Source organism: Macadamia integrifolia, chromosome 10, assembly GCF_013358625.1.
Source record: "Macadamia integrifolia cultivar HAES 741 chromosome 10, SCU_Mint_v3, whole genome shotgun sequence".
NCBI lineage: Eukaryota > Viridiplantae > Streptophyta > Magnoliopsida > Proteales > Proteaceae > Macadamia > Macadamia integrifolia.
In genome coordinates, this window is record NC_056566.1 from 15,292,180 (window position 1) to 15,315,767 (window position 23,588).

The 23,588-nt window shown below is 37.9% G+C and overlaps 1 protein-coding gene across 1 annotated transcript in view; it reads left to right on the forward strand.

The window, feature by feature from the left end:
- LOC122091338 (splicing factor U2af large subunit B-like) overlaps positions 1-23,230 on the forward strand; it is a 27,123-nt gene extending 3,893 nt beyond the window's left edge. The window contains exons 4-10 of the mRNA XM_042661211.1: positions 7,160-7,252; positions 13,800-13,841; positions 13,997-14,086; positions 21,422-21,529; positions 21,681-21,782; positions 21,890-21,969; positions 22,061-23,230. Of these exons, the coding sequence (XP_042517145.1) occupies positions 7,160-7,252; positions 13,800-13,841; positions 13,997-14,086; positions 21,422-21,529; positions 21,681-21,782; positions 21,890-21,969; positions 22,061-22,820 (1,275 nt within the window). The 3' untranslated portion in view covers positions 22,821-23,230. The remainder of the gene's footprint in view (positions 1-7,159; positions 7,253-13,799; positions 13,842-13,996; positions 14,087-21,421; positions 21,530-21,680; positions 21,783-21,889; positions 21,970-22,060) is intronic.
- Positions 23,231-23,588: the final 358 nt, after the last annotated feature.

Below are 23,588 nucleotides of genomic sequence, written 5' to 3' on the forward strand. Positions count from 1 at the left end.
AAAAAGAAGAAGAAGAAGAAGAAGAAGAAGAAGGAAATATTTTTGTTCTTAGAGTTGGGGCTTGCTGACTGAATCATATGATGGTTTCATCTGTCAAGCATGAACCATTGATAAAACCAATTGTTTTTACAATATTTACTATGTATATATTTTTGTAGCTTTTGCTTTTATCTTTTGAATCTATTTTTTGGTTTTTGGTGCAAATATTTTTTATTCTATTATTTATAAACAATTGTCAACAGCAGTCTAGTTTTTCTTCAATTTCCTCTCAATTTGGTCATATGAGTGAATATGCTTAGTGTTGTTGAATTCTGATACAAGCTAATGATGATTTGCATGGAAAAAAGGTCTGGACCATGGTGTTTGTGAGCTTTAGAAATTAAAATGAGTAAATTTGCTAGTAGCTTGTTCCAGAACTGTGGATAATAACCAACAATATTGCTGGATCTGTGTGTGGACTATTTCCTGCTATATAGCAGCTTATTTACCACTTAGATTTTGTGGAAATGTAGTCTGTTTCACCCTTTATTCATTTTGTAATTTTCAGCCCAAATAAGAGTTAAATACATGGCAAAATAAAGCTTTGAACCTTTGAAAAATGGGCGAACTGTCACTATTTAAAAAAAAAAAAAAAAAAGGGCTGGGTGGTTAAGAATAGTCATAGTACATGGAGAGTTCAATAAATGGTGGACCATATGATTGAGTTGGACCAACAGATTTTTTTTTTTTGTGGGGGGGGGGGGGGGGGAGGAGCTAGGTAGATTGTTATGTAATGATCTGAGCCCTCCCTGTTAGTAAACAGCTATTGAGTGTGTGTGAATGTGATTAGGAGTCCATTTATGAGTCAATTTAGGAATTGAAGAAGGCCTTTATATATGTAATACACTGCACAAATTAGAGATGATTTGAGTGAAGAATATGAGTTTCGTAAAGAGTTTTGAAACCTATTATCAATCTCATCTCTCATCAATCTGATTTCTTCCCTTAACAGTGCAGTTGCTTCCCTTATCTTAGATAAAGGGGCATACCCGGTACAAGGCTTCTACATGTGTGAGGTCCTAGGCACCCCACGGGGGTGGGGGGGGGGGAACTAAGCAGCCTTATCCCAAGAATGTTGAGTCTGTTTTGGATGCTTGACCACCAGGTCCCAACATTTGTACCTTACCATTGGACCTAGTGCGCCCCTTCCTCCCTTATCTGAGATCTGATGATATATTTGATCATTGGGCCTGCTTGCATCTGAGATCCATAATCTGAATTTTTTCATGTTGCATTAATTGGTATTTACTGATCTGGACCAAAATAGGCAAAAGGAAAGTGCAGTAATAGATGTGGCACAATTTTAGCATTCGGTAATCACGTATGAATGCATTAAGAATCGCACATTCGTTTGTAATGAGATGATCAACAGTAAGAATATGATCAGGATTAGCAGTCTATAAGTTAAATTGAATCCTCAAAGAGATGCCTTTCACGCCCAGCTCTCCAGGGCTTGAAGACAAATGAGTTCTGAACATTAAGAATTGATGCATGCAAAACCAGACTATAGAAAGACTGATTATTTAGTTACAAATCTTCTTTCAATCCTGACACCTGCTGGGGGATTTAGCAACTGGTCAAACAGCTCATTTTCCCAATTGTTCAACCTTCTTTTGAGTTCCTAGTATTAGAAGGCATCCATGGAACAGAACTGTTCAGGAATAAAAGGTGCCGTGAATGACTGCATTGGAGTTGAGGATGTTGAGATGGATGAATGAAATGGGAAAAAAGGATGGAATTAAAATGACTGCATGGTGGGGGAACTTAGGGGAAGCATCGTTTGGTGGCAAAATGCTGGTGTCCCATTCCTTTGTAAAAGCTGCCACCATTAGGAAAGTTGACATAAATTTTCTTTGAAGACAAATGAACGCAATGAGAAGGAGCATTTGGTGTTCATTGAAGGCCCTAGTCAGGAGATCCTGGGTTCAGTAACCTGGTTAGGGGGCTGCTATGGGCCCACTGGAGTGAATGAAAAATAATGTGACCAATGAAAATTTTGTAGATATCTGGACAGTTTAGGACCTTGAAGAGTTAAATAAATGAATGGGTGGACAAAACAGGAATTACGTTAGATGGAAAAAGATAATTCTGGAAAGTAATTTAGAGATGGATTTAAACTGAAATAAAATCCTAAAATAAGGGGCTTTATTGTAATTTTGGAGGATTAAACTCATATATATATAATCGAAGAAGACTCCATCTTCTTCCACACGATGAGCAGCAAAGGTTGAGGAAGGAGGTTTGCTCGTGATGGGTACGGTACCCCAACCTGGACTTCGCTTTCCCTGGAGATTTAAGGGTAAGTTCAAGGCTTCTTGCTCTATCTATTCCAGGTAACAGCAACCCCAAAAACCAGGTAATATATTAAGATTAAATTCCTGAAATCAAAAGCTGTAGGTATGGCTCTGGTTATGGTTGCAGGATAGTCTCTCACAGTAGGGATATTCTTTGAAGATGAAACCCGAGGAGTATGTACGCCTGTAAATGTCGGAATTATGCCTAGAATTTTAACCTAATAGGTCAGACCGTCAGAGATACAGGGACCAATGAACCTTGTTTTCTTTTAGTCCAGCAGTTTTGGCCAGCGGAGGTTTTCAGAATAAACCATGAAATCTCAACAGTAAGATCAAAGGATTCAATATGAATGCAGAAACAGAAAAGAAGAAGAAATACAAGTAGAAGACTGACCTGAGAAAGAGAATCAGAATTGAGTCAAACAGAGAAGATGAGTGAGAAAAGGAGAATAATGAGAGGAAGGGAAGATAAAGCACTCACAGCTCTTGGCAGCAAACTCCAAACCAAAATTTCATTCAATATTGCAAACCTGTATAAGCGTTGGTTACAAGCTCGTATTTAAAGAGAAAAAAAATAAAAGACTTCCTAACTGGACTCTAAAACTGAAACAAACTCAATCAAACTCTAAAACCACACAAAGAATCCCAAAAATAGAAATTAAAGCAAAATCTTAAAATATCCTTCTAGCCAAATTTGGATCCAGTTCTTGGTCTGGGTTCCCCCAGCAGGTTTGGGCCGGTCCAAGGAAGTGCTACTGCATCACCTGGATAGTCAAATAAAGTCCAAAAATCTGGTTAGCATGGAATTATCCAACCACTTAAAATTTATCAAAAAATCTGGTCTCAAGTGGAACGTGCATCATTGCCTGAAGATTCATGTTCATAGCAGATTTTAATTGTCCTTCAATGTCTTTGTAGTTTAGCAATGATTCAAATTGCTAGAAATTATTTTCATCTATTGATTAACTTGTACCACAAGCTGGAATTGTTGTACTAAAGGTAATAGAACCCAGTTTATCTATTTACTACAAATCAGGAAATTTCAACTGTTGATACAATGGGTACTTAATTCAAGGATATGGTGTTTTACAATTGTTTCTTTTGTAGTTTTAAGTAATTTGAGTGTAGAATCCAACTTGGCAGTTCAGTGCGTCATTTCTACCCCTCTTTGACCTGCTATTTCCATAAGGGTGAATCCGTGAATATATGTAGTCATACTATATGCAGTTAACCTTTTATCTTGGTAGGACCTAATCACCTAATCAAGGAACATGAATTTTCTTCCTTGTATGGGCTGGGACTCATGGTGTTGGTAGTGCATAGACTGAGAAGGCCTTTGCGGCGACCCTTGCAATCACTTTGCATGTTCTTGTTCCATTAGCAGTTGTCTTTGTTTTTTGGCACCATGACAAAATCTCATTATTTTATATGTAACTTTGGTCATAAATTTTGCTTAATATGGAGAACCTTATGGAAGAAATTAGAAGGCTAGAGTGTTCGCTACTGTTTCACCTAAAAGCTCGAACTGTTAGGGAAGGGTAACGTCAATGTATACATCAACGCTCCCTCACATGTGCAAGCCAAGATCTCATGGCCCTTGCATGTGGAGCTTACTTGGTCTTTCCTTTGCGTGGCACTGACGGAGAAGAAATGTCGGGAAACTCTTCCAATGCACTTCCTAGGAGTCGAACACTTGACCTCCCTGCTCTGATGCCATGTTTGCTACCGATTCACCTAAAAGCTCAAAACTGTTAGGGAAGGGCGGTGTCAATGTATACATCAACATAGAGAGAAATGGAGAATAGGTAGAGAAGAAATAGGAAGAGGTTCCAGGGAGGATCAAGTACCTAGTTTCTTTTTTAATTTCATGTTTTTGTATTTTTCATTAATTTGACCAAAATTCTTGCATTTCAGCAAAATATGGTTAAATTTTCTCTCTCAAGCTGGGTGAAAACTAGTGTAGGTTGGAAAATCCACTGGTTGCCATTACAAAACTTTTGGCATGGCGTTTTCCCCTGCTGCTGCTAATATCTTCTATTCACTTTTCTCATCTTTTGAAATTGGACATGTGAAGCAATAGCAGCCAGCTTCAGGGAGGGATAAGAGAAGTGCTGTGAAAAGTTTTATTTTTTATTTTTATATATTTTTATGTTATAGCTTTTATATTGGATCTATCAAAATGTTAATTCCAGAGGAGGCAAGGGTAGTAAAGAGGTGGAGCTCCCATTAGATCTTGGGCATTCAGAGCTCCCCATCCTTGAGTCTTCATATCTAATTTTGAGCCGCCTAGAAACTGTAACTGTTACATGCGCTTGAAGCTAAGACAGGAAATTGTATCTTTTGGGTTCCATTTGATGAGCTTAATCGTCCTTAGAAAATGTCATTTATTGCTAGATGGTCCTTGCCGTTGGAAATACTAATAATTATCCAATTTCCGATCATAGCTGTTAATTTAGTTTTATATTTTTATAAGGCATAATATATCTGTCTCTTTAGATGAGATATTGTCTGACCATCATGTTAAAATCTCTCTTACATAGGGTATTTATGTTGGGTGTGTCATAATTCACCTTCAGGATGGTGTTGAAGCTGAGGACTTCTAGAAGAACTACTTTCAGGTGTAGTGGCAATTTTGATGTGATTGCTACTTTCTTTGAACCATTGAAAATTCTCTGATCTCAGAACTTGGGAGAGTCGTTTCTATCTAAATTGTTTATGTTTGATTTTATATGATGTGAAACTTTTCAAGATAATATGAAATGTATTCCTGTTGGGATTGTTGCCATTACCTGTATCATCTACTAGGCTTTCAAGGTTTTCATTTCCAATCAAATATATATTTTTTTTCCTTTTTAAATTAACATGATTTTTGAATCTTGTCGTTGCCTGCATTCACACATGGCATTCTTATGAATTATGACGTTACCCTTTCATCCTTATTAAAACCATGTGGTGGGGTCTATTCTTATTGGTGGGTTACTCTACTATCTTATCTCTTGACAGCATCCATTCTTGCCATGGTTTTTCTCTATGGTCTATGGAGAGGGTTCTCTCAGATATCTGACATCCATAGACTACTGTTGCTTTCCTGTTTAATTATGATAGATTGCTGTTACTAACTGGGGTTGGCCTATTGAATAAATTGAACTAATCTTCCTGAGGATTCAGTTCATGACAATTTTGGTGGATAATCTCTCAATTTGAAAGTTCTGCAGATATTTCATTGAACTAAATAAGAGGATTAAAATGTACTGTATTCACATAGAATAAGAAGTAAAATATTTGTAGTGGTAACTTGAAAAATTCTCTTTGTGATATACTGTTGAGAAGAAACATACTGTTGCATTGAATGCTCAAATTTGCGGTCATAAAATGAATATACCATGTTAGGCCACTTAAAAAGTCACACTTCAGACTATATCTTTGGAGACATTGGGTTATATAGAGATAGTCAAGGGTGGATTTGTTGAGGATGTAAGTGGAAATGAAGTCAATGATTTTCTCAAATTGATAGTTGATATTGCCTGGACAACTATTGTAATGTAGTTTGGGAATCAATTTGTCTTCTTAAAGTTTATCCAATCTTTGCTTTTCACTAGATAAAGAATCCATCAAGTTCAGTCATGAGGCTGTGCAAAGTGATAAAATAAGGGCGTACCCGGTGCACGAGGCTCCTGCATGTGTGAGGTCCCGGGGTGGGGGGCGAGAACTACACAGCCTTAGCCTCTCGAATGGGATATTTACTTCTTGTATGGGAAACTGCAAGATGAGTCTATTGATTGGCTGTGTTAGACCCAATAATCACCTTGTGCTGCATAGATATAATTGACATCTATGCTGCTCCTTGAGGGTAAGTTCTCAGGGATTTGGTTATATGAGTTGGAGAAATGAGATCACCTCATTTCTCTTGAAAACACCTTCTCCTGCTTTTGTATAGAAATGCTAGTGCAACTCTTGAGTTTTGAAAGAGTTGCCCTTATTCTGAATGCAGGGTGGGCAGCAGGCAGTTGAGGAATAAAGGTGCTCTCTCTAGCATTGCTTTAAAAAACATGTGCACATTATTACATTGAGTTTCTTGCATTTAATCTTGATGGTGGTGGTTTCCTGAGGAATTTTATTGACCCCATTGATGCCTAGAAATGTGACAACCATGTTTCCCAAGGCTATTTCTTGTGAATAATGCTCGTTTTTTGGTCTTTTGGATCCTTTGGACTGATGCAAATAGATTATTTTGTATGATGAGTTTGCATATGCTCCAAGTGTGAGTTGAAAGGCTAACAAGTCGTCTTTTGGGCCTTATATCTTTATGTATTTGTCTGGGTAGCTCCGTACATAAAATTTCATTTTTTGGTGGCTTTCATTTCCTACTAGAGGACCATGTAGGTCGTCTCAGAATGTACTCTTCCTGTTCTTTTCTGTCATTTTAATTCTTTCATTAATAAAAAGAGATCAATATATTTATCTGTACTGAAACCCTTGGGTTTGTTTGTGATTGGATTTTGTATATTATTTAATGGGGACTGGTACAAAAGCCCACCTTATGAATCCATTGATTCATCTTCAAATTTATCTCACATCAACTTTAGTTCGCTGTTTTGTTTCAATTATCAAGCTTCTTGCATCTAATGAAGTTCCTACTCTAACTCATTGTTTTCTTTTCCATCAAACGAGGTTCGTTTTTCTGTTATCTGCTCCTGTCTTTTATTTCTGTTCTGAGAGGCTATTTTGGTTCAACTAGTACTTTCTACTAGTCCTTTCAGTTTCTGAGGTATATTGTGGTTACCATTCATGTAGCAGGTATTCAGACAGTTGCTATTTTCATGCAGACTGCTGCTGCTGCTGCTGCTGCTGCTGCTTCAGAGAAACCGGTGACCTTGGTTGATGCAATATCTGACATTGTTAATGACTCACAACATAAGGTATAGATTTAATGCATCACAGGATGTTCTATTTTTTAGTTTCATGTTTTTGTTTCTATCATCCACACCTTCCATTAGGATATCTATTCAGTTTTTTTCATGTTATGCCACCCTTATGTATTGATTTTGCTTAAGTTTGTTTTGGACTTGACAATAACTTCCTCTGTTATCATCTAAAGTAGAATTTTGAACGAAGTTTCTGATGCAAGACAATCCATGTTGTATTCGTGTATGGTTGACCGCAATTTACTTCCCATAGTATGTCCAAAAGTTGCTATGTATGGCCATGGCAATTTATTTTTTAGTAAATCTGAGTTTCTTAATTATTAGGGATATTTGTTTGGATAAGGAAATTGAATTTAAGTGGTTTTGTTTCTCTCCCCCTCCTTGTGTTTAATTATAAAAATCTTGTGTCAGTTCTTAGTTATTCTCAGGGGCGTTGCCAATATTTCCGATCACGTTGGGTTGGGTTGGGCCGGGTTAGAAGATGTTTTCTTTGGGAGAAGGAATCTCTACTCGATCTTTGGAATTTCAAAATTCATTAACCTTAATATATCTGTTCTTTTTTACAATTTTTTTTCTTTTCTTTATTTATTTAGAAATTATTATTACCATGGTCCCAAATTGATATCAAATTACAGAAAATACCATTAAATTCAATTAGAATGAAAAGAAATTCTTGTAATTTGATGAAAGTTTTAAGCTCACAGTTTAAGTCGAAACTTGACTAATGAGACGGGTGTCGGGTCCTCTATCAAGGACCCAGCTATGCCCATTTGCGTCTGCCTTGTGACAAGTGAGCATAACCTTGTGAGAAACATGGAGTTCATAAAGTTTTATGATACTTGTTTCCCCCCCTCTCAATATATTAGCTTAGAGAGAAAAAAGAAAATCACAAAAAGGTATTTGGCATTCGATGTTGTATCCTAGTTTCAGAGGTCTCATGGTTCGCCATCTGACAGAATTTAGAATAAGGTTGAAGTCTGAAGAGTGGCAAGAGTCTGCTTTACAAGATTTGTTGATAGTTTATTCCATAAAATGTCCCCTATTTATTTAATGAATGAAATGGCAGTGTTAGGTTGGATGGACTAATTTGATAGAATTTGGAAACCAAATCCGAAGTTGAAGCCAATGGGTTAAATTTTGGGTCCATACGATGGCATTGCTAGTAGCTATATTAGTTAGGGGGCAATTTTTTTTTTACTCTTGTCTTTAAATTAATAGTTGTTATTAGGTTATGAGGCCAGCAGATCCATGTAGCCGACCTCATTTAGTTGGGAAAAGGCTTGGTGGTAGGCTGTCCCATGGGCCGCAAGCTAGGGAGCCATGGGTTAGTCCTCTAGTCCAGCTATTAGTTATTGTAAGGATTCTTTAAAATATTGAGTCAATCTGGTTAAAGGTATCAGAGTTCCAAGTCAAATAGAGTTCTTATTTTAACCCCCACCACTGTGGACTCTTATTTTTTCTCTCTTTTCGTCCTCCATTCCTCTCACTCTCTCTCTTCCTCTTTCCCTATCTACCTCTTCTCATTTCTTTATTGATATCTTCTTTCTCTACTTCATTTTTTCTTCCTTTCACCATCGCTAGGTGCTGAAGTTGTTTGAATCAGGAAGCAACTCTTCCAAGAAACAGGTCTTTTTGGTTTATAGATAAATTATACCTAATCAATACTTGTTTGTTCTTCTTATTTTTATTATTTCTTCTACTACCTTATTCTTTTATGAAGTTATGCCTACCTAGTTCTGTTTGATATGTACATATATCTTCCTGAATATATAATTCTTTCTACTCTGCTTCTTAGTTCAGAATTCAGTTTAGGTTCATTATTATGAGTATAAGTTTTGTTACATAATATTTCAGTCCCTTAAATTCCTGTACTACATCTTCTGCCCATGTCCAGCATCTTGGAATTCATCAATTGCTCGGTTGGGAATTTGGATGGCTGACTGCATTAATCATCCTTCCGTGCGATTAAATCAAGGGCCTATATTAGCTTTTAAAAAAAAAAAAAAAAAAAAAAAAACTGAATTTTGGTAGTGGGGCTATGTCTTTGTCTTACACCAAGCTTGGGGGGGGGGTTGTCATGGCAAGGGATTTTGAAGATTTTCCCATTGGCCACGTTAAAATCCTGTTAATTAGAGAGGGTGGGGGGCATGACATCCTCCTCTTCCACCTGTCTCCACCCTGCTTTTTCTAATGTTGGTTTTCTAGATTTAGAAAAGTTAATGAGTCTATATGAGCAAGCGTGGCACACATTTCAGTTCAGTTTTTGGTCATTTGATCACTGTGTCTAAGCCTATGCTATTAGCTACTTGAACTTTCAATGATGTTTCAGGTCGCATCTTTTATATGTGGTGGTTTTTAAGTGTTGGTTGATACTCTTATTTAATACTTGGGTTTCTTTGATGAAAACCACACCTATTCCAATTGCTCCATTCTAGATGGTTGAGAATTTCTTAATTGTCCCCTTTAGCCCATCATTCTTTTGCTTCATTTCTAGTTTATGCAGTTACTCGCTGGGTTAATTAGCGGTTGTTTTTGTAATTTCCTTTTATTTATTTTATTCATGCTGATAGAGTTGTAGGATGGAGTTGGAGTTTGAGTCAACTCTATGGATAATTTCCTTTTATCCATAGGCATATTAAGCCCTAAAATCTTAGAGAGGTTATTTTCAGTTCTTGGGTGCCGGTGTGGTTGATTAATGGTTGGGGATTATAGACTAGTGGGTTTACAACTGTGAGTCTGTGACAAGATCAGTGTAATAGCAATTAGTACTTGTGCAAACCTATGAAGGAAGAGAAGAAAGAAGAAGATGGAGAGAGGGAACAAGAAGAAGATAAAATAGAAGAGAAAACAATGGCTGATCGATTAGCATGTTGTGTGTTACCTAATGATGCGTTCCGGTGTTCCACTAACCTGTTATGATGGATTCAGGAAACTAACTGATGTAAGACTAGAATCACAAGATCTGAAATTCTGGATGAATAGAAAAATTTCGATTACTCACAAACCGTAGCTCAAATGGAGCTGAAACATGGTGTAGATGAAGGTCCTATATGGGTCAACGAAACTGCAAAAGATGAGACAATTCCAATGGTTGAATTAAGAGTTATGCTGTCGACATGAATTGGGAAACTATTGACCACTCTTCAGAAACTATGGTTCCTGGCATCTCAAAATTTAGAATGAAGATCATTTGTAACCTGTCTAGGTATCCTTCAAAAGATTAGCTTCAACTGCTGGCTGGTTTGGGAGATCTGGACTTTGATCTGAGTTTCCAATACCCTAATAATAGAGAAATCGATCCTTGACTTGTGGGTGTATTTCTAGCTGGTCTGTAGCCTGGTCTTTCTGGACTTCAAATCACCCTCAATAGTTCCTCAAACACCCTTTTACAACAGTGAAATAAAGAAGAAAATAAGAATAAGAAAAGAGAATCGATGGGGGGATGAGAAGGTTACGTTTTGGGCTTCTCACCTAGGGTCTCTCACCCAACTACATCCCACAGCGAACAAGCATAAGACATTGTCATAAATTTCATTCATTCTCCTCTAATCGATTATAGCAGTCCTTATATAGGAGTAATTTCAGCTTACAAATTAGAAGGTAAATAAAAAAGGAAACTAACCTAAAACAAGCTTACTGTCAAATAATTAAATACAAAAAATAGAAACTCCTAACTAACGTAAGATCTCCTAACATATAAACTTGACTAAACAACCAAAACAACTAAAAAAGGAAACAAAGATCCTACATTTCTTGAAGCTTCTTTCTTCAACATTAAGGGACAGCTGGCTGGTTCTAGAACATCTTCATTGAACAAAATCTGTAGGGGTTACTGTTACTATGAACAGTAACTCATGAACAGTGTTTTCCAGCGTTCCTCTTGGGCTGGTTAGAGGGCCCAAGGTGGAAGCTGGCTGATCCAACATTGGACCTGTTCAAAGAAAGTAAGAAACCAGCAGGCTCCTTCTCTTACAGGCTCGATCTACATCACAACCCATAGGACCGACAGAATCTCAGTGATCCAGATTTACAGAACGATAGGTAAAAAAATAGAGAAGATTAATAACTAAAGAATAAGCCAACCATTGAGGCTGAAAAACTAGTTGAATGCTGGCCTATACCTACTGTACTTGTGGCTAAAATATCACAAGAAACCAATGGTTAGGTTGAGACTTAGAGTGTGACGAAGTTGGGAAGAAAATAGAAATTTAAGAAAAAGAAAAGAGAAACTTAACTTTTAGAAACAAGTGTAGTCCCAACAGGGAGGAACAACTTATCAAAAAATGGGTTTGATGCAATGGCTAGATTGGCTGGAGTCTTTAATGGAAGTCTGAGATCACAAGTGGACAAAAACAGCTATTGCAGGGACTGAAACTGGGAAATAGAGCTAGCAAAAAATGGCGTGAGTAATGACTGAACTAAGTCAATGGGAATGAAGAAAATAATGGTAAAATCCAACCCACAAATTTGGAGTTTCAGAGTACATTGGTAGTCACCCACGCACTCCTTGTATGGCTTGCTGAAACTGAATTCAAGATGGAGAGAAAAGAGAGAAAATAGGGGATATGACCTGGCTTCACCACCAAGGCCCACCCAACCTCGGCTTCACCACCTAGGTTGCTGCTGAGACACGTTCACCACAATAGTATGCATCTGACATAGGAATTGCAAAAGTAGGAAGCCCCTTTGTATGGTAGGAGCGGTCCCTTGCAATTTAAGTTTATCTTCAAAACAGAGGCTATTCTAGAGCATACAGAATCAAAAGTAACTACTTAATCCCGCATAGGACCTAAAACCCTAATATTTGCTTATAGAATTGACCCATTACAATAGAAAACTCAAAAAATACTAAGCCATGGTCCATATAACCCATTGGGCACTCAAGTCAATTCTAACTTAAACCAGACTTGAACCATATTTGCACTTGGGCCCAATAAATTAAACCAAATCAAAACAACATGCTCATCTTTTCCTCTTGCAGCCATTCTGCATCACCTTAATCTACCAGCAGAAGATAAATATATGATACTCAACAATGCTCAATTACATAAAACTCCTTATTATGCAAGTGATTACATAAATATCCCTAGCGACACAACTATTAGTGGTATAACCTTTAACAATTACTTTTCCTTGAAGTTTCAAAGCCTTTGTTGTAGAATCGATTGAATTATCCCAACCTGAATCTACATGTATTACCGCTGGCTTGCTGTTCTTGAACTTCTTATCGAGGAGGAAGAAACAGCTTTTGAATTAACTCTATGAAATTACAGAAGAATTAACCCTACGAAATTTCAGAAACACCCTTGCATTCTTCAGTTTATTTTTGACCTTTCTCCTTTCTGTGATCGAATTCCAGAAAGGCCCTCATCTTCAATTTATTTCGCCACATAATCCCTGATTATGTCCCCTTGCGTAAAAGGGGTCTAGAATTTTCAATTTTTTTTCCCTAGTTTTTCCACTAAACTTGTAACTTGAGCTATTCATCATTCTGGTGGGCCCACAACGAATCCATAATAAGGTGAACACGGGATCACATCACAAGCGTAGTTGCCAAGGCGTTGCATAGGCCTTGTGACGCTTAGGTGTCCAAACGCCTTGGTCTCCTAGGCGGCTGCCTTGGTTGCCTTGTTGGTGTCCAGGCCCCTTTCAATGCCTTGGGTCGCCTAGACTGACCCCTTCTCAAATGTTTCTTTTCAATCCTAATCTCTTAAGGGTGTGATATATGCCAAAATGGGAAACCCGTCCTTAATTTGATGAGGCAAGCTTTGATTTTCCAGCCTGTAGTCCATAAAGGTATGTTCATAAAGGTGTGTTCCTAAAACCATTGTACACAATTTCACATCATAAAATCCCTGTATGATTTGTAGTTTTGAGTGGATTTTTAGCCCATGATTTAACTTAACTGAAAGAAGAATGACCCGTGTTTGGACAATGGGCATTAAGTGTGTTTTGATGAGAATACCATTGCTTTAGGCTTTACAGTATTAGCAGAGAGTGGTTTAACATGTTGGGGTATAAAGGTAAGATTTTAGAGGTTGAATCTGTTTTGGTTCACATTGTAGGTTTATACTGAGAAAATTGTCAAGTGATGATTGTTTGTTTTGTTATTCCCAATTTTGTTCAACGTTTCTTTCAACCACCAAAGGCTTAAAGCATTGGAGCTCTATTTCCAAGACGAATGAGCTCATGTTTCACTGGGTTTGCTTTTGGTACATCTAGTGTGGATATTGAGCTCATGGTACACTTAATTTATGTAGTTATTGAAAAATGGAGTCCACTCATACTTAACCTATTGTAACCAAAGTGCAACTTAGCTATTTCTTATGTATGCTGCAGCAGTTCAATTGTATGCACCATCAACCATGCCTAAAAAGGGTAGGGTGGGAGGGAGTCTTATTTGCTGAGTTGGGATTTCTTAGTGGGGTTGTTGTTCCATTTTATTACCCATTTTCAGTCTATTCTGATATTGACTTCATGTTTTTTTATTCTGAAAGAAACTTCTTGTTGTTATTATTCTAAAAGAAACTTCTTGTGCCAGATCTTTGTCGGTGGGATTTCAAGGTCTCTTTCATCTGATATGGTAAGTTGGTTGGAAACTTTACAGCCATTTCTGAGAATAGTTACCTTTTCAATCCCAGCTTCTAGGTCACTGATAATCTTTCACTTTCAGGACACTAGATCTCTTAGCCTCTGCGGATCTTTCTAAGACTGATACCTCTATTCTGTCTTTTCCAGTTCATGGAGATTGCAAGTGCCTTTGGACATTTGAAGTCATATCGCTTTCAGGTTGACAAAGATCTGAAGGAACCAGTTGCTTTCCTGGAGGTATGGTTACTGAATATGTGATTCTGATTTGCAGTATTTCCTGGTCATTTTTGTTGTTTGTTAGGGCACACTTAACTGCTTATCCTTAAGATTTGGTTGATGTCAACTCGCAATCTTATTCTTAAATAGAAAAGTTTTTTTCTGATTGGAATAATTTTTTTTTTGTTGGGCTAAACTACTTCCTCTTTTGGTTGTTCTTCTTTAAGTTATTGCATGTGAGAAGAATCTCCATATGGTCTTTATTGACCTAGAAAAAGCTTATGAAAAAGTTAGTAGAGAGTTAATCTGGCAAGTACTAGAGAAAAGAAATGTTTCAAGTAAATATGTGGATATAATTAAAGATATATATGGTGTGGTAACTAGCGTAAGAACTGTAGGGGGCCAAGGTAGTGAATTCCAGTTACAATTGGGTTTGATCAAGCATCAGCTTTAAGCACCTATTTGTTTACGCTTATCATGAATGGATTAATCACAAACATTCAAGATGTCTTTGGTGTATTCTTTTTACTGATGATATTGTTTTGGTGGATGAAACAAATGCTTAACGCAAAGTTGGAGTTATGGAGATCAACTTTGATAATGAGGTGGTGAAAATTGAAGAGAGGGAGGTTGCAAAAAATGATTATTTTAGTTATCTGGGCTCAATCATAAATAAAAAAGGTGATATAGAAGATAATGTTTCACAAAAAATTCAAATAAGATGGATGAAGTGGTGAGGTGCGTCCGGAGTGTTATGTGATCCATATATTCCTTTAAATTTAGAGGAAAATTTTATAAAACAATTATATGATCGACTATGATGTATGGTGCAAAATGTTGGGCAATTAAGAAGCATCAATGTAGCAGATGAGGATGCCGAGATGGATGAGTGGTAAAACTAGGAAGGATAGAATATTTGGGCTCAATCATAAATAAAGAAGGTGATATAGTAGATAATGTTTCACAAATAATTCAAATAGGATGGATGAAGTGGTGAGGTGCGTCCGGAGTGTTATGTATCGATGTATTCCTTTAAAATTTAAAGAAAATTTTTATAAAACAATTATACGACCGGCTATGATGTATGGTGCAAAATGTTGGGCAGTTAAGAAGCATCAATATAGCGGATGAGGATGCCGAGATGGATGAATGGTAAAACTAGGAAAGATAAAACAAGGAATGATCATATTAGAGCTGATTTGGGACTAGCTCGGATACATGATAAGCTACGAGGAAGTCGTTTGAGGTGGCATGGTCATGTTCAATGAAGGCCTTTGGATGCTTTGGTATGGAGTGATTTGATTAAATTGAAGGAACTAAAAGAGCTAGGGACTAACTTAAAATGATCATAGGAGAAGTGGTGAGGAAAGACATGCATAACTTAGGCCTTATATGAAGTATGCTGTTGGATGGAGCTGATTGGAGGGCAAGGATCCATGTAGCCGACCCCATTTAGTTGGGATAAGGCTGAGTTTGTTATTGTTGTAAGCCCCCACCTCATAGCTCCCCAAACTGAACACCCCCAAGTGGAGATGGGCTTCAATCCCAGGTCATCATGATAACAAACCATTGACCTACCAGCTGAGCTAGCTGACACATTACTTACAGTGAAAGTATGACTAGGACAGCAATCCTTATAAGAACCTGGTGACCCGCCCCTCTTCTTTCGTCATTTTCTACCCTTACGCAATCTGGCAGCTGTTATTTGACATTGTTTTGTAAATCCCCAATTCCACATGTCATAATATTTTAAATTTGTCTATTGCAAGTGTATTACTGGGTTTCCTTTTTTTTTTTCTGTTTTGGTTGATATTTTAGCTAAATGAGTGCACTAAATTTTTTGCTTTCCTTGGTCAAGAACATTATTGTCCATATGCTCACCAACTGATTATTCTGGTCTATGTCTGGTTGGAAAAATTGGAAAAATCTGCTAGATAATGAGGTGGTATCCTTGTCTGTCTGACATGGACAAAGGCTATCTGTGCGCCCAACACTGTTTTTGTCTGGGTCAGTCATGTTTGAAAAAGTATTTTGGCTATTAATGCCACAAAAGCCACTATAATTTGTTTTGATTCCAGAAACATGTCTTGAACTCCAAAACTATTGGTTGTAAATTTCTACTAAAGTCTGAAGCAAAGAAAGTTGATGTACAACTTATAAGCAAAGTTAACTTATATGTAATCTATTTAAGTATCCTTGGTTCAGACGACTTTGATTTGGATTTACTGAATTGCTTATCTGTTCATTGTCTGGACTGGGATTTTCGGCAAAAGATTTGAGTACAAAATCCATTTAATTGGACAGTTCGAGAAGATTGGATGGATTGAGCTGACCACTTGATAGCTTGCAATGAGATTCCTTCAATCACCAAAGTGCCTATTAATCTTCATTCAGCATTCAAATCCAATAGGATGAGCTTTCAGCTTCCTAATGGGGCCTAAAAGAATGTTGAGAGTGCTTCACAGTGCTTATTTTGGGTGCGCCATCTATTTTCCTAGGACCTTGGGAACTGAGAACATTACCTTTATAATAATTGAACATGATCAGCCAAATTTCGGATTCTTCCATGATCAGCCAAAATTTGGATTCATACAATTGTGCTTCATACATCCTGTTTTGTCCCATTGAGAAGAAAATTCTCCTGTTCACAGCCAGGTATGCCATACATGAGAGTTATTTTGGCAAAAAATGTCAGTCAACCATCCATCTTATACCATTGCATACCTCTTAGTGAAACCAGCATTTGTCTTTAAATATCCTTCCATTCTCTTCCCTTCAACTCCAAGAGTGTAACCCTGACCCTGGAAATGTTCTGATGATATATCTGCTGGAAAGCCATTAATGCATGCTCAATTTAAATTTGGCTTGGTTTTAGTATAGGTTTGGGTTGGGCCTTAGTTTTTTGGTTTAATTATTGTAATGGGATGAATTATAAATCCCAAAAGTGGAGAGGGGGTATCACATCAGAACCCTTGATTTTTTTTATATTGAATCTCTCTTAAATCTGGGTCCTTGTCCTGCAATTTTGTCTCTTTGGTTCTTGTAACCTAGTAATTGTAGGTAACCAGAATCACAATTGGTATTAGATCCAAACCTGGCTGTAGATACCGTGGATCATACCCTCATGTTTGCTGTTCACCAACAATTTCAACTTATGCAAGAGAACTTGCGAAAGGTTGATGCGAATCTTGAAGTGATTTGGTGGCAATGTGAGGAATGTAAGAGTCAATCACTAATCATGCCCATTTGTCTGGAAACTTTCGTCAACAGACTGATCTCACTTGTTGAGTAATGCGTGGAAGATCTAGAGGGACCCTCAAAGAGGTGTCCACGATTGGATTCGAAGATAAATTGATTGATGATCTGATTGAAGATCAAAGGTCTCCCACAAAATGTTGAAGAGGAGCATATCACAATCAACCTTATATAGATTGAATGTGTAGAATTTGTTCTTCCACAAGAGATCTTCAACCTTAAAATTTTGATTGTCATTGATTTTGTTTGCGTTATCTGAGAGAATCATTAGATCATCAAATCAAGGCAATTGATCATGAATGTTGATCGAGTGGTGATGATCCTCTCATTCTACAAATTTTGAGGACAATTTTTTTGACGAAAGGGAATAATGCAGGTCCAATTTAAATTTGGGTCATGCTTCACCAAAAATGATAATATCATCTACATACATAACTAGAATAACCACCTTGGATCCACATTGACGAACAAACACAACATGATCAGATAAGCACTATGAATCCATGACCACCAATGACCTTACCGAATTCATCAAACCAAGCATGAGCGGATTATTTCATCCCATAAATAGCTTTATGAAGATAGGCAAACCCTTGATGCATTCTCCCCTTGAGCAACATACCTAGGAGGGTGCTCCATAAATACATTTTCTCAAGATCATCGTAAAGGAAAAAAATATATTTTATTAAAAAATTGAAATAAAGGCCAATTAATATTTATAGTTGAGGATATTGAAACATGAACATAGTTTTTGAGATGAGCCACTGGAGAGAAGGTCTCAAAATAGACATACGTCTGAGTATGCCCTTTGGCAGGCATGCGAGCTTTCAGTCATTCAGTAGAAACATATGGTAGGTACTTGACAGTGTACACCCAACAACACCGTAGAAGTTCCTTTCTTGGTGGTTAGTCAGTAAGAGACTACATCTTTCAATCTGACAAGCGATCCATCTCTACATCAATAGCGTTTTCTAATAGGATGTAACAATGCTTCGTGTTACTTAGTAGGCACAAACACAGTGGAGAAAGAGTTAATGATGGATCAAGTTTTGAGGTAAGAGAGCAAGGTGTTTCAACATGAGGGTTTTGCCCAGGATTTTAGTACTTTATCCGTCACCTTAAAAGCCAAAGCGACTATTGTACTATATCTTATTATCTTCATCTTTCTGACACGTGTAACAAGCATTTTGACCTACAAACCCCCTTGGAATCAGGTGTTTCAACATGAAGGTTTTGTCCAGGAGAGCTATCCAGACAAGTAATTGGATTTGGAAGAATCTCTTTCCATTCAGGTGTTGAAAGGGCACTTGGTTTCTTTGTTTTATGTGGGAAGATCTAGCAACTGGTCTGTACATATTAGGGGAGTAATTTATGATTGTTGATCAAACTCTTGACACCCTCCTCAATTTGAATGCTTGCGGACTCCTGAGATTCTCGTTCACAGGGGCTTGTCTACCAAATTGTTTTTGGGGCTGTGTTTGGATGGCTGGGTTGTGGGGGCAAGTGATTGATTTCCTGATAGGTTCTCCTTACAATATAAGTGGCCTTGTTCAGAAGGCAGGGGAAAGGAAAGTATGAGAAAACACATTTTTCCTATCCCCCGAAGGTGAATATGGGCCCCACCATCTCATTCTCTCATGTCCCCCCCCCCCCCTCCCCTTTTTTTTTTTAGTGCAACCATTTTTTTGAGCTTTGACAACCTTTCCCTTCCCCTTGGTAGCCAAAATCCAAGGGAAAATGCCAACTTTCATTTCGCCGCCTTTGGATTGTGGGCCATGCATTTCCATGCACTTCACTTCTCAAACATCCAAACATATCCTCTGTATATTGTAGATGATTCAAATTTGGTTACATTCTAAAAATCAATATTACATTATTAAACCTTCTGTTGGTGTGGGGCTATGCCACTGGACTTCGGACAAAATCAGTGCAAAGTGCTTACTGTCTATTTGATGCAGATTCTTCACCAAACTAGGCTTGTTTTATTAGGAATAAGCCTAGGGTTGGGTTTCATACATGTAGGGCCTTTGATCCCATGTGTTTTGAGTGTAGTAGGCCACTTTTATGGTCCTAAACTGGGGGTATTAGGACCATAATACCCCAACACTGAGCACAAACAAGATATCTTATGGGAAACAAATTATGTGGTCACGGGAAAAGATGGTGAAGCGGAGGCCCTAGGTCTCTTGACAGGGTTGGGGCGAGCAAGAACTAACAAGTGGAGAGTGGATCAGGTGTGGAGCGACTCGGAGGCGATCGGACTTCTTCTGAACAAGAACTCTAATAATATACTAAATCTATGGCCAAGAACTCTAATAATATACTAAATCTATGGCCAAGAACTCTAGTAATGTTGTGTGAGGAGATGGATAACTATTCCCATTACCCTCACTTTTGTAATATAAGTAGACATAGACTACTAGGAGATCTTAAGAAGATGGCCTACCAAACTCTACTGCCAATTACAGGATGAATATGGACTGTAATAGGCCCAATATTATCTAATGCATATTTTCAAACTGGGGGCATTAAGATTGCATATGGGATTTACTGAATTGTATCATTTTACATTAGTTTCCTTTTTAGTTGGGTTCAATTTAAGTTATATTTGTTTGCTTAGGAGTCAAGTTATTAGTCGAGTCAAGTCATTAGTTGTTAGTTGCCTTTTTGGAAATTTCCTTTTTTTAGTTTTTAGAAATTATTGTATTAGGAGAATATTTGGTTTCCCTTTTAAGGAACCTTCTATTTTGTAATTCCCTCTCCCCCATCATTATAAAGAGGAGGCTCCTAATGCTGGAATGATTGGAAGAATTAAACCATGGCTGCTGCTCCTGCTGTTTCTCCTTGTTGGGAATCGCTTTGTGTTTGATCAAAGCTGGTGGAGTTGGTTTTTAATCCAACTGACCCACTGCGGTGGAAGCTCGAGGGGTTATTTCTCCTTTATTATCTTCTTCTTCTTTGCTGTCTAAGGTGTTCGAGACCTGCAACTTCAACCTCAATCCATCACAGGTAACTGAATCTGGTCCTTTCTCAGTTCTGCCCAGAAATTCCAGAATTTCTTGCTTTCCGATCCTTCTCTCTCCTGGACAGACTAACCAGCTGATTAGGCTCAAATTTGGATCGATGATGCACCTCTCCTAGTGTGAGACTCAAAAAAATTTTCAGCCCTATTGGACCACCTGATTTTGAGTTATTGAAAATCCCCTCAATCCTGTCCTGTAGTGACTGTTATCCTGTTTTTTCAGACCTGAGACCAGAATCGATAGAACTAATCTGTTTGCTTCTGATTCCTTTGGTGTTCAGACATATTTTCCATATTGTTACTAACCTATTTCATCATCTAAGCTTGCTGGAGTTTTGTCTGCAGTCCTTTATAGTATGATTTTCTTGTGCATGTTTTTGGGTTAGTTTATGGTTGTTCTTTGATAAATATCCTGCAGTTTGGGATTAGGTTGGCGTTGACAGCCCTAGTTCTACATTACTATTTTTCATGTCTATCCACGTGAAAGCCAAGGCAGTAGAAAAGGATCCAGTTAGGATCAAATGTTCAATGAAGGAACTAAAGAATCTTGTTTTAATGTTATTATAGCTAAGCAACTGAATGTCAAAACGGTAGAATATAGAAATATTTGTATGTCAACCCTGCATGCATATCTGCAGTATTTTCATTGAGACTTTCTAGGACCACTAAATTGATGAGTTCTGGTTCTCCCCAGAATGTGTGATAAATCGAGGTTACTGTGTCCATGCCTTTTTCTTCGTTTCTCTTAATTTGTTTGGACCTCAGTTTTTGTACTTTGTTCTGCATGGATCCATGTAGCCGACCCCATTAGGTTGGGATAAGGTTGAGTTTGTGGTGGTGGTGGTTGTACTGCATCCATCCCTTTTTGTCATTTTGACTTCAGCCGGCTTTTGGGACTTTGCCTTCATTAATTATTAAAGTCTTACAGAATCTGGGAAAGAGAGGACATGCATTGTTTGTGTTTGTCATGTATATATTTGGATATTACGAATTTTAGCCATTTATTTTTACTTTTTTATAAGGTAATCACCTTTTGTTATGAGCTTGTGAACTTATTGACTATTTAATATTTTTTTCAGTATGTTGACCAGTCAGTCACCCTTAAGGCATGTGCTGGACTGAGTGGTATGAAGTTGGGAGGACAAGTTCTAACTGCTGTTCAAGCTTTCCCTTGTGCAGCCAAAGAGGTATTGAAACCTCCCTTTCACTGTGTCCTGCATATAAGTCTCAGATAGAACATCTATGATCTATGTACTACGATGGTGTTTATTTGGTCGTCATGTTTGAATAGTCATTTATCTTCTGAAATCATAAGCAATGGAACGGGAACGTATGCAGGAAAATGGTGAAAATAGTGAGAGGCCACCATTTTATGGGATTCCTGAACATGGAAAACCACTTCTTGAGAAGCCCACGAAGGTGCTGAAGCTTAAAAATGTGGTATGGCATTCAATTACACCTCTATCTTCCATTCTCTCCCCCCCCCCCCCCCCCTTTTCCTCTTTCCCCTCATTTAACGTTTAATAATTGTATAAAATTGGGTACAGTTCAAGCCTGAGGACCTCTCTTCTCTATCTGGACCCGAGCTGGAAGAGACTTTGGAAGATATACGGTTGGAGTGTGCCAGGTCCACAATGAAATTCCATCGTTTGATTTCCTTTCACTTATATGTTCTAAGTTTTGTTGGAGTAGCTGTTAAAACCAACACAATCTTGCAGGTTTGGTACTGTCAAGTCTATTAATATTGTCAGGAACAGCAGCACATCTGAGGAGGCTGAAGTCACTGTTGATGCTGATACAAAGCGGGCCTTTCAATACCCAGAGGATAATGATGGCACCAACAATATTGAAGTCATGGAGGGAGAAGTTGCCCTCAGCTCTGGAGTTAATAGCACAGTGGAGCCTCCGAATAATGATAAACAACTCCTAGAAGATGTTGGAAATGCAGGAAATAACTGCACTAGTGAAGACAAGCTTGCATCTGATACCGTAAAGAAAGAATCAGGTGAACCAGATCAAATTAATGGTAACATAGCTCTTGTTGAAGTAACCTGTCAGCTAAATACTGATGGGTCTCCCCAAGAAACTCCTGATGAGCTGGATACTGTAAAAAACCAGTTAGAGTACAATGACAAGGATGCTGACATTCAGGCTGAGGAATCTGGCCCAGGAAACAGTTTGATAGTTGCAGAAGTATTGAGACCAGAGGAAGGCACCAATGACAAGTTGCAAGAACCATCTATTGGATTGAATGATGCCATTGCTATGGAGTCAGGTGCTGTAGAAGAAAGTGATGGTGAACAGAAGGCTGGTGATCTTGATGACGTCTTCGAACAGGGCTGTGTTCTTGTTGAGTATCTTAGAACAGAAGCTTCATGCAGGGCAGCACATTGTCTACATGGACGACTTTATGGGGATCAGGTTGTGGAAGTGGGTTACATTTCTCATGATCTCTATTTGGTGAGGTTCTTGAATTGACTTTGAAATCAATTTTGGTAAGATATTCTGGTGGCTTAAATGATATCTGGTAGGTTCACCCATTCACCATGTAAAAAATTGAGAATTTCATTTTCGGGTGATTCTTTAATGGAGATTTTACCAGATAAATTGGTAATTATGCTTGTTGGTTGTGGGGAGAGTATGATTTTTGGGGTTGAAGGATGTCAGTGGGATAGAGGCTAATTGAGATTTTAGAGTTGGTGTTTGAAGGGAACAGGTGAAGGGCTAAAGGTCTCCTAATTTGTTGTGAGATTATCAATGTTCAGGAGGTTTGATGTGTTACCAGTTCAATTTCTCCTTGATATTTCCAGCTTAGAATTGTGTATTTTTCCTCTGATTTATTAATTTTATACCAGGCCTGCTGGTTACAGGCACAATGTTATTTCTGAGATAGTTCTACATTGATGAGTGATTTCCCACTCGGATGTACTTGCATGGGATTGTCCCCTGATTACAGTTCTGATAGGAATAACTAAAGCTTTAGGGTAATAAGGGGCAGTTCTATGTGAGTTCTTAACCAACCAGCCTTGTATCTAAAACCCTCCTGTCATGCTTATCTTGGCTTCAAATACACTGAGAGTTGATTCGGGGCCTACTGTTCAATCTGGACTTAATGTTTGTCATTGGAGTGTTTGGGGTAACCATAATAAGGGTAGGGGTAGTAAATGTTAAAAACGGAGCCAATAAACCCAACATGATAACCACATTTGATCCCTTTTTGTTAGAATGCGATATGGATCAATCTTC